Source organism: Typopeltis vanoorti, chromosome 19 (genome assembly GCF_054136105.1).
Source record: "Typopeltis vanoorti isolate ZY-2024b chromosome 19, IOZ_Tvanoo_1.0, whole genome shotgun sequence".
Classification (NCBI taxonomy): Eukaryota; Metazoa; Arthropoda; class Arachnida; order Uropygi; family Thelyphonidae; genus Typopeltis; species Typopeltis vanoorti.
In genome coordinates this window covers 29,598,506-29,610,917 of record NC_143567.1, presented here as the reverse complement: position 1 = coordinate 29,610,917, position 12,412 = coordinate 29,598,506, and the positions used below count along the sequence as shown (strand labels likewise).

At 32.7% G+C, this 12,412-nt stretch overlaps 1 protein-coding gene across 1 annotated transcript in view; it reads left to right on the top strand.

Annotated features, from left to right (window-relative positions):
• Positions 1-12,412, top strand: part of LOC150095956 (uncharacterized) — a 115,026-nt gene that overhangs the window by 79,945 nt on the left and 22,669 nt on the right. The window contains exon 6 of the mRNA XM_090409442.1: positions 6,741-6,852. Coding sequence (XP_090265568.1) covers positions 6,741-6,852 — 112 coding nt within the window. The remainder of the gene's footprint in view (positions 1-6,740; positions 6,853-12,412) is intronic.

Genomic DNA, 12,412 nt, shown 5'->3' with positions numbered 1-12,412 from the left:
ATATTGATTTAGTTACTTGACTTCGGCTCTCCTCCCATGCCAACACCTTGTTGTTATTATACGTGCACCTCCATGGAGTCTGAAGACTCATTGCAAGAGATCCAAACTATCCACACAATCTCTTATACCTTTCCTTGAACCCGTTAACAGACAAAGCACTCACAATTGAGTGACAATTCATTCCATTCATTCACAACTCTCCAAGCAAAAAAATCTAGTCCTCACACCACTAATAACACCTTTATTCAACTTCCAGGGATAACCCCTTATTCTGGCCCCTCTAGCCAAGTGTTGAAAAATTTTTTCCTACATCCATCTTTTATAAAACCCTTTAAGCAATTATAGGTATTATTTCCAAAAAATTTCCATGTTACTCCTCTAAATAAATATTAATTTTTATGGCTATTTTTGCCTATTTTTGTTTAGGAGTACCCCCCTTTTTATAATGTCATTGGCTTTTTACTCAGTTTTTCAGGGCATTACTAATGTTTTAAAGACAGATACATGAAGAATATATAGGAAGAATAATTTTGGACATACCTTTGTAGGATGTTCCTAGTTGTCTTCTTATTCAGCAGCATCTGGTGTATGGCGATGTACATTTGTACTACTGCTGAAGTATGACTGAAAGGAAGGGGTGGAAATTTTAAAACCTGGGGTACCCTTTTTTATAATGTCATTGGCTTTGAAAGGAAGGGGGGGGTGGTGGAAATGTGGAGATGGGGAAGAATTGAGGGCGAGGCAAGAGGGTACTCCTAAACAAAAATAGCCATAAAAATGAACCCTTTAAGCAACTTAAATGTTTCTGTCATATCCCCCTCTTCTTCTCCTATCAATCAACTTCTGCAGTCCACACACAGACCCTCAATCCATCTTCATAGGGAACATTTCACAGACCATTTATCATCTTAGTTGCTCGCCTCTGAATCTTCTCCACCACTTCCTCATCCCCAAGAAACCCAGGAAACCAGACATGAGTACAGTAATCCACATGTGGACATGTCAAGGCCTTATAAAGAGGAATAAGAACTTCCTTATCTCTACTTGTTAGTGTGTTCTTCAATAGCCAAGTAAACTTATGAGCTATCTTAGCAATATATCCTTTAAACTTTAACACCCCTAAATCTCTAGATTTCATCTATTATATTATATCCTTTAAACTTTAACACCCCTAAATCTCTAGATTTCATCTATTTCCTGGAGTACAGTTCCATCAATATGGTACACAGCTTGTTGTAATCTGTTTAGCCCAAAAATACCTTTACATTTCTCCACATTAAACTGACACCTATTATATTTTGCACATACTGAGAGCATATTTAAATCATCCTGCATGCTCTCTGCATTGCTTTGATTACTTATTACTCTAATTAATAAAACAAAATATTTAGCAAACCCCTGAATATTCTTTTCAGGTTATTTTCTATATCATTTATAGAAATGATATAGACTAGTGACTAGTGGTGTGCGGCAAAGTCCATTGCCGCACACCACTAGTCATTTGTTTTTGCCTCAATTCTGCCCATCCATATACCACTTTTTGATGTCTGTCCACCAGCCACTCTCTTATTCACCACCTCTTAACTGGTGTCATATCCATACCTATTTGTTCTAATTTGCATAACAAAGTTCCATGTGGTATTTGATCAAATGCCTTTGCAAAACCCAGCAGAATCATCACGTAGCCATTTCCTTTATCCAACTCAGCTGTCATTCTATTAGTCAGTAGATAGGGCAGGATTTCTAGACTAGTTAAAAAAATAAACAAATCATTATCAATTTCCTGATATTTTTTATTATTATTTTTAAATAAGCTAGGAAATTTAATGACCTTTTTTAGTTATCTTACATTAGCTACTTAGGTGGTGCCTTTTGGAATTGTCAGTTATTGTTTAATTAGCTTTTTACATGTACTGAAGATGCCTGTGATACTCAGGCAAAAATTCTACTAATAAATAATATTTTACGTGAGTTAATACCATGAGTAGACACATTAATATGTCTACTCATGGTATTTCCTTACTGAAACAAATTCAGAAATATGGTGGTGTCAAAGTTTTACATTGGGCTTAACTGCTTACTTCAGATGGCTTGGGCAGATTTTCAAATAGAGAATTTGTAAAAATAGAATACAAACATATTCTTAAACTGCTGATTACAGCTTAAACATAAACAGTATGTTGTTCAGTAAGTGGTTTTTTAATAGCTGAAAAATCATCATTTCAGCTAGTACTTACTACATGAAAGTACTAGCTGAAAAATAGAGTACTGAAATAAAAGAAATCCTTTTATATCCGATAATTTCTCCTAATCTGATTCTTGATAATCTCTGTTTTGTGATCACCAAGACTAAACATTTTTAAATAGCTTTTTTATATATATTTCCTGCCCACAGAAGGTTGTAAACCTGTAGTATATCAGTACTGTGGGTGGATTAAGGAATTTGTTAAATTATTTTTTATGATTTATTTTTGTATTTATTTATTTATGAAATCTGGAAATAGACAACAGAATAAGCAAAGCTGGTATGGTGAGGAGCCGGTTGAATAAATTTATGTGGAATAAAAGAGAAATTAGCCAAAACACTAAACTAGTAGTATACAAGACAGTGTTCAAGCCAGTTTTAAGTCATGGATCTTAAAGTTGAGTTAGAAATAAAGTACTTCATTAAAGATCAGAGACCCACAGATTAGAGTTCTGAGAAAAATTAGAGGTCTGAACAATGACATAATCATATTAAAATTGAAGACATTATGAAGGAACTTGATATTGTTTGCATTCAAGAATAATGTATGATTTGGGCTAATCGAAGGTGGTATGGTAACTTCCACAGAGGGAGAAGAAAGGTTAGCAAAACAGGTGTTTGATACCAAGATGGCAAGGGAAGACCAAGGTCTAGATGGATTGATTCAGTCAGAAGTGCCTTAGAAGAACAAAATATTAGATATCTCTTTCTTTTAAGGTTACATGGTAATCATCATTCATATTTCCAAATTTAGGGACACAAAACACACTTGACTAATAAAATAACACTTGATGTTTCAACCCCCTGTATTGAGGTCATCATCAAAAAGATATATGTGTATAGGAAACCAAGCTACATGCTCTTGCACTCTATAAAGGTAAATTAAATCTATGCTGTTAATTAATCTTTTTCTTAGCCTGACCTCTAGTGATAAAAAAAAAAAAAAAAAAAAATTTTTTAAATAAATAAATAATTAACAAATAAATTAAATAAAAAACTATAATAGACTCTGTTAAGTCCTCCTGTACTAAGATTACTAAGATTCTTCTGAATTTGTACAGTTCAGATTGTTATACTACAATTTTCTTCTGGACTTGTATAGTTAAAGTTGCTATTGAATATTAAGGTATAAAAAAAAAAAAAAAAAAAACACTTCACCAAGTCTTCTTGTATTGAGATTTTTCTTTGGCTTGTTCTAGTTGCTATAAAGGTTGCAAATGGGTCCTCCACATCCTTGGAATGTGGTTAGACCATCATTTTTGTTCAGATTTGGATTATGTTTGAGCATTTCACATGCATCTTTAAATTTCCTCTCGAACCAGGTTTTGGTGTAGTGTCGTTTGTGTTCATCCTTCCTAATTGGGATGGTTCGCCCTGTTTCCCCTATGTATGGTAGGTTACATGTGCAATGTATTTTGTAAACCCCTGGGTGGACTAGGTGTGGAAGAGGATCTTTGGAAGAACTGAGTAGGTGTCGGGGCTTTAAAGGTGGTTTTGATGTTATATTTGTGAAGTGTTCTGTCCATTTTTTCCGAAATGCCTCTAACATAAGGTATGGCAATAGCATTTTTGAATTCTTTTTTGTTTTTAGTGGTATCTCTGTGGAGGATCTTGTGAATAGTTTTTTTTATTGTATCCATTTTTCATAAATGTAAGGTTGATGATCTTGTATTCCTGGTTTAGAGCTTGTTCATTTCAAGAAATCATTTGAGCTCTGTGTTTAAGGGTGCTTATGATCCCCTAGTTTTTGTGTTGGATGGTGATAAGAATTTTTGTGTATGTATTGACCTGTGTTAAATAGCTCCGTTAACACATGGCCAGAAGAAATAACTAAAAAACTAATACCTCATTATGCCCACTCACCCACAATTTATGGCCTTCCAAAAATACACAAAACAGACACACCACTACATCCGATTGTTGAAGGAATCGACAGCCCAAATTACCACTTAGCCAAAAAATTAGTGGCCACACTCAAGGAATTGGTAGGTCATTCCCCTTCCTATATAAAAAATACACATTTCATAAACAAAATTAAAAAAAAAAAACATTACACTCAACGACCAAGATTTATTAGTCAGCTTTGACATAACTTCCTTTTCACCAATGTCCCAATCAATGATACTATCTTGCTCCTACAGAACATATTTCCACACGACATCACAGCCCTCTTGGCCCACATACTCTACTCTGGATATTTTGTGTGGCAAAACAATTTTTACCTTCAAAAAGAGGGGAAAGTATTTACCTTCTGTAAAAAGAGGGGAAATTTTTATCTTCAAAAAGTTAGCTATTGGGGGGGAGGGGGAAGTGGTGAGCCCATAGCTCACCACTTCCACCTCCCCAATAGCTAACTTTTATATGGACAACTTTGAGCAACGAGCTCTAGAGTCAGTGTGCCTAAAGCCCAAAATTTGGCTCAGATCCGTCAATGATATTTTCGCCATTTGGCCCCACGGCCGTGAAGCACTAAATACATTCTTTAGCGACCTGAACAAACAACTCAAATGTATCCATTTCACCATTGAAATGGAAAAAAACAATTCTCTTCCATTCCTAGACACACTCGTCACACATCTTCCCTCAGGCTGTCTCTCCTTCTCAGTCTACTGCAAACCTACCTACACACAGACCAGTACATAGACAAAAATTTTTATCACCACCCAACACAAAAACTAGGGGTCATAAGCACCCTTAAACATAGAGCTCAATCATACATTTATGAAAAATGGATACAGTAAAAAAACTATTCACAAGATCCTCCACAGAAATACCACTAAAAACAAAAAAGATTTCAAGAATGCTATTGCCATACCTTATGTTAGAGGCATGTCCGAAAAAATAGACAGAACACTACACAAATACAACATCTACACCACCTTTAAAGCCCCGACAAAATTAAGACACCTGCTCAGTTCTTCCAAAGATCCTCTTCCACACCTAGCCCGCCAAGGGGTTTACAAAATACAATGCACATGTAACCTACCATACATAGGGGAAACAGGGCGAACCATCCCAATTAGGAAGGATGAACACAAACGACACATTAAATACCTCCATTTTGGAAAAACCGACCTTTCTGACCATGCACTCCAAACATACCACAGAATTGATATGAATTGATTGGAAAGGTGCCAAGTCCCTACACCACACCAAAACCTGGTTTGAGAGGAAATTTAAAGAAGCATGTGAAATGCTCAAACATAATCCAAATCTGAACAAAAATTTGGTCTAACCATTCCAAGGATGAGGAGGACCCATTTGCAACCTTTATAGCAACTAGAACAAGCCAAAGAAAAATCTCAATACAAGAAGACTTGGTGAAGTGTTTTTTTATTTTTTTTATCTTAACATTAAATAGCAACTTGAACTGTACAAGTCCAGAAGAAGATTGTTGTATAACAATCTGAACTGTACAAATCCAGAAGAATCTTAGTAATCTTAGTACAGGAGGACTTTAGCAGAGTTTATTTAATTTTTATTTAATTTATTATTATTTATTTATTTATTTATTTATTTAAAAAAATTATTTTTTAATTTTTTATTTTATTTTATTTTTTATCACTAGAGGTCAGGCTAAGACAAAGATTAATTAACAGCATAGATTTAATTTACCTTTATAGAGTGCAAGTGCATGTAGCTTGGTTTCCTATACACATGTATCCTTCTGATGATGACCTCAATACAGGGTCAAAACGTCAAGTGTTATTTTATTAATAATAAGTAAAATAATCATTTCAACACATGTGTTTTGTATACCTAAATTCGGAAATAAAAATATTAGATATGACATTATTGGAATGCTGACAAAGTAATAGACTAATTTGGATGAAAATTGTTGATAGGAGATTAATAATAATGTAAACTTATTCATGCTGTGCTGTCATAGTAGCTAGAAAACACTCCTTGAGGGTACATATCAGGAAATTGATAATGATTTATTTATTTTTTAACTAGTCTAGAAATCCTGCCCTATCTAGAGACCACCAAACATGGAACTTTTCAAGCCACTTCAGCCATTCAATAAGCAGGTTGGTAGTCTTATACTGCATGGCAAAGTTCATCATCTCACCTAAAGATAGTCACAGACATCCATGGCAGTATTCAAACCCAGTTTGTTGGTTGGAGAGCAAGTATATTTATGCACTCAGCCAACCAGTCAGGTCAAGTGCTTGCATATTTGAGATGCTTAAAAGAAAGAAAGAAAGGGGAAAAAAAGAAAAAACACGAATCCAATATGTGCACCTTTGCATATTGGATTCACATTTGTAAGCAGACTCATTTATGAAAAAGTATTTTACTTTATTGCTTTTTTTTTTTTTTTAAAAGTAATTATGTTTGAAAAAAAAAAGCTATTTATAAAGGTGCGTTAAAATTGGAATATCCATAATAATATCTAAAATCATTAATTACAGATTTTTATAATGGGCCTTTCTTCTAAAGTAATATCTTTATTTTGTAAAATGTACATAAAACAGTTATTAATTTATAACAGGGAACAAAAGGAGATGATGGAAAGAGCAAAGGAAGATCAAAGCCCAGAAGAACTAGATGACGATAAAGATGTCATTATAGGCAATCCTTTTAAGCCTGTTTCTCAAATAAAGGTATCTTTCTATAAACAGTTCCTGTTTATGAATGACACAGTTATGGTGTTTTAAAAAGAGAACTCTTCAGTATGTTTATGCTGAAGATTTCAGTACTGAAGAATTACTATTTGTTTTCTCATTATTCTCTTTTTCATTGTTAATTATTTACTTTAATAAATTTGGTATCTCTACATGGTAAGAACCTATGTACATGCATTCCAATCTGATTAATTATTCATTCAAAAAATCACTTTATAAATTTGCCATTCATGGTAAATCTACTAGAGATTGATGAATTATTACAGAATCTACCATTTAGTAACATACCAGTTAACTTTTTTCAATGTGACTCCCACTCATGAAAAGTTGTGAGCCTATAATACATTAGTACTGTGAGTGGGCTAAACTGTTAAACTCTTTATTACAATCTGACATTTCCATCAAAATCATATTTTGTTTCTGTTCATATTTTTGCAAGTTTTCTTAAATTTCCTTATATATATACACATATATATATATATAATTTTTATATTTATTTTTTGAAATTACTTGTTTTTTCTCTTCTATTTGAGAAAATTGATTACTAAATATACTTATATATCTTTAATTATATCAAATGCTCTGCATTGTGTATTTCTTCCCTCTTCCATTTAATTATGAAATTCATGTTTCAAATGCAAATGTCTTATACATATCAAATATATTTGAATAATTTTTCTTCAGTTTTGTAGAAAGAGAGTAGTTATGTTACTAAATTAGCTCTGATTGTTATTTGAACTAAACTACAATGGTTGTTTGCATCAAAACTGGAGTTGTTAATCTCAGCTCTTTAACAAATTGAATAACTACTGTATCATACAAATCAGTAATGAAAATAGGCATGAAGTTGTAAAATGTCAACTTAATGGGAAAACATATGGAATAAGTTAAATTCAGCTATTTAGGAACATTTTTAGTGAAGATAGCAAATTAAATTTGTAAATAGATAATAGAATAAACAAGTGGTATGATGGGTAGCCAGTTGAATAAATTATATGGAATAAAAGAGAAATCAGTCAACACATTAAATATGTAGTATCTGTGATAAGTGTTAAACCATTTTTAATTTATGGATCTGAGAGTTTGGTTAGAAATGAAACATTCACTCAAATACTAGAGAACACAGACTTGACAGTTCTGAGAAAAATTAAGAAGTGAACAGATGACATCAATGCAGAATCATATTAAAAATGAAGATATTAGGATGGAACTTAACATTGTTAACATTCAAGAAAGGAGGTGGCTTGATGCATTGGAAGTGCCTTACATTGATTAAGGAATAACTGTGCATTATTCATTATTCTAATAAAGTTACATATAGACAGTTGAAAAAATGATTTAATTAAGATAGATTAACTGCAGATATTTTAATTCACATATCATAGATCATTGTTAGTGTAATTCATTTTTAAATTAAAAAAAAATTAAACAGCAATGGAGAATGGAGTCTCTCCTTATATGCAGTTGTAAGACAGTCAGGTAAAAACCAATACTATTAGAATCAAATGAAGTGTGTTGTATGTGTGCATGTGATTTAAAAAAAAATTAAGTGTTTATGTGTGTATGTGATAAAAAAAAAATCATGTAATTAAATAGTATAGTTCTTAATAATAATTTCCCAGATTTTTGGCATGCCAAGTCCATCATTAATGTTGAGATTTGGGAAATGCAGAAATAATTCGTAAATTTGTTTAAAGAGACATTCATGTGTATGGAAACATCAATGTAATAATTTGGTGTCTAATAGTAGCCAAACAATCCTGTGGCTACTATTAGTAAGCCCATGTTCTGCTAGATCCAATTTATTGCATTTCTTGGAGGTAATGTAGGATTTAGGTTTGGAAAGGCATATAAAAACAGATGTGCCTGTTTGTTCAAAGTAGAATAACTTGCAGTTGCATGGGACTGAATAGACTCCAAGTAACAGTAGAGGTGGAATTTTATCTTTTGGAGATGGTATCATAGAGCTAATTGAATATAGGCTTGAAAGTTGCAAAAATATTAAACTCCTTTAAGGTACAAAAAATGTTGTCTGAAATGTCCTTAATCTATGGGATGGTAATTCTATATGTGAGTTTTCTCTTCTAATAGAGGATAGAGAAATATGATTAAGGTGTTATAGCCCCAAAATATTGTTTTGGGGTTATGACCATTGAGAATAGCTATTTCTTTGTAGAAATTTCTTTTTGAAGTAGATCAAACAAGGAATATATAATGAGCTCTTGAAAGAAAACATTTAATAATGCCATATTTCTGTGAGGGATGGTGAATCAACGTGTGATGGCCATACTGATCAGAGAAGGAAATCATCTGAAAAATAGGTATTGATAAGGAATAATCCAATTCTCTTTTTATAAGGACATTGAGGAAAGAAATGCAGTAGTTCCCCCCCCCCTTATCTGCGGGGGATACATTCCAAGACCTCCCCGTGGATACTTAAAACCACGGATAGTGCTGAACCCTATACATCCTATGTTTTTTCCTATACATGCATACTATATGATAAAGTTTAATTTATAAATTAGGCACAGTAAGAGATTAACAACAATAACTACAATAATAAAATAGAACAATTATAACAATATACTGTAATAAAAGTTATGTGAATGGAATATTAGTGACCTCAGCATACGTTTTTTATTATTATTATTTTTATTTATTTATTATTTTATGAAGTCGAGAACTTTCACCTTTTCACTTAAAAGGAAGCACTTTCAGCTTCTCTTTGGCATATCTGAATTGCTAGCATCACTACTCTTGCACTTTGGGGCCATTATTAAGTAAAATGAGGGTTACTTGAACACAAGCACTGCGATACCACGACAGTCAATCTGATAACCGACCACTACTCAGAATGGTGGGTGCAATTTAAAACTTATGAACTGTTGATTTCTGGAATTTTCCATTTAATATTTTTGGACGACTACTAAGTGACTAACAGGTGGGTAATGTATACGGTACCACATGGATACGGTACCTCATGCCGTCCACACTAGACAAAGGGATGATTTTCATCCCTTTGTCTAGTGTGGACGGCATGAGATTTCATCACATTATTCAGAATGGCGTGTAATTTAAAACTTATAAATTGTTTATTTCTGGAATTTTCCATTGAATATTTTTAGACTGGGGTTGACTGTGGAAAGCAAACCTGCGGATAAGGGGGAACTACACTAGTCCTGTTTGATTCAAGTTCCTTAGTGACATTGATATTCTATGATCAAGGTTATTGATTTTTATAAGAAGGCTCTGGTTGTTGCATGAATTATTCCAAACAGCAAATACATCATCCATATCTTCCATCTGCCAGCAAAGGTTGGTCGATTGGTAGAGCCTCTGCTACTAATGGCTCACACAAAAAGTTAAGCAAGTTTGAGTGCGGTTAGTAGTTGGAAGGAGACAATCATTCGATGCTGTTGGCACACACTCCCTCGATGAGTCTTTGGAATCCATGGAGGTGTCACATAATAATAATATAGTGAAGCTCTATTGAAGGTTTTGGATTAAATACTGAAATTTTTTCTTTTAGTTGTTCTAAATAAAAGTTAGCAAGAATGGGAGAAATTAGAGAGCCCATCACGATACCTTAAATTTGTCTATAAAGCTTTTCATTCCAGCTGAAATATCCAGAATTCATAATGAACTTGAAAAGGTCTAAAATATTATTATTGGAAACTTAGATGATAAAAATTCCATGGTGTCAGCCAGAACATTTGTTAAACATGAAGCTATGTAACATTCTTGATAAGGTTTCTTTACTCTGTAGCAAGAATGTTAGAGAAAAAATAACAAAAAGTCCTACAAGAACATAACTTAGACCTCTACAAAAAAAAATCTCCACAATATTAAGATCGCCTAAACAACTACACACCTATGAAGAGTTTATAAAATCTATTATGATTGTGGTGTTTGTTACTTTGGACAGACAAGCTATTCAGGAGAAATCTGTCAAAAAGAACATGTCAGAGATGTGGAGAAAAAATGAGCACATAAATCTGGGTTGGCCTTTCACACCACCAATGAAAACCATCAAGTCAATTGGTAAATCACCAAAATACCATACATAGAATTTAATACTTATGTACACAAATTTAAAGAGGCTAGTGAGATGATACAATGTCCAACCCAGCATAATAAAAACCAACGCCTGATATTAAATCAACCTTGGGCAGCATACATAAGACATCTAGGTATCAATGAATTAGGTTCTGAGAAAAATATGTTATGTCCTGTAACAATGACCCACACTCATATCTTGTTCCTGTATTCAGCATCTGTCATATGTTGAAAGAGTTAAAAAAAAAAAAAAAAATGAGTTTGTTAATTAGAAATCTCCATGTTAATACCTCTTTATGTTTGTGCTTTATGATATCATTCTGAAGAAGTACAAAATATTGTTGTGTGAAACTAGTCATTGATTTATTAAATTGTTTTACTTTTCTATGTTTTTTTTTGTCATTCATAATTTAATAATTATGAATAACATCTTATAGTTATTTTCAGCAGTTTTGCCTTCATCATCTCATAACAATAACAATGTTGACTTGATACCTCTCTAATTCTTTTGATGTTTCCTTTTTTCTTTTCCCCCGTTGATACTTCTTGGATTAATGATGACTATTTTTCATTTCCACTGATGATATGTTTGCACTTGAAGCTGATTTTTCATTGTTCATCATGCTTTCTTAATGAAAACAGCAGGAACCTTGTGATTCCCTAACTAGCATGACTTTCTTTTGTTCATTTTGTGTACCATCATGTTTGTTTGCTTGTGGTTTAATCTAATGGATAATACAATTTGGTTGGCTGTCTCAAATTTACTAGCCCATCTTCATTTTTGTAATAGCCAGGTGGATACCTAATAACAAAGCATACTAAAAGAAGGTGAAAATTAAGCATTTGAAGAAGCCCTGGTTGGTTCTCCACATTCCTTACAGGTTACATGGAGGTCTATTGCAGTTCTCTAGATTTGACCCTAAAGAGATGCACAGTGATGGTCTGTTCTTCCATATGCATGTAATAGTGCTACCCTAGAAGCTGTATGTATTTTGATTATTAGCTGTGATAAAATACTAAAATTTATGCATAAAATTTCAGTTTTTAATTTAAAATTCATTATGTGAAATACTCCTAATACAATACAAAGTTCAATTTTTCTTTCTAAATTAAGATTAGCAAATTGGGTCTACATCTTAAAAATATTTAATGAGATGACGCCAACTAATAAACAAAATTTTATAATAAACAGAGCTTGAAAAATGTTTGTCTGTGATGAATGAGAATTTTTAGTAGTCAAGTGAAGAAATCAGAAGAGATGGTTTTAGTTTTATGTACATAATGTTTTATTTACATTATTTTTATTTATGTAATAATACTGATTCTATGGCATGTTTTATATTATCTGTTTTTATTTTGTGTCAATTACCACTGATTTTGTCATAATGGAATACATCCAATAAGAGGATAGGGGATTCATGCATCATTTTATCTCTAGAAAGCACTCAGGCATAGTGCTAAATAGCCAGCAATTTGGGACATT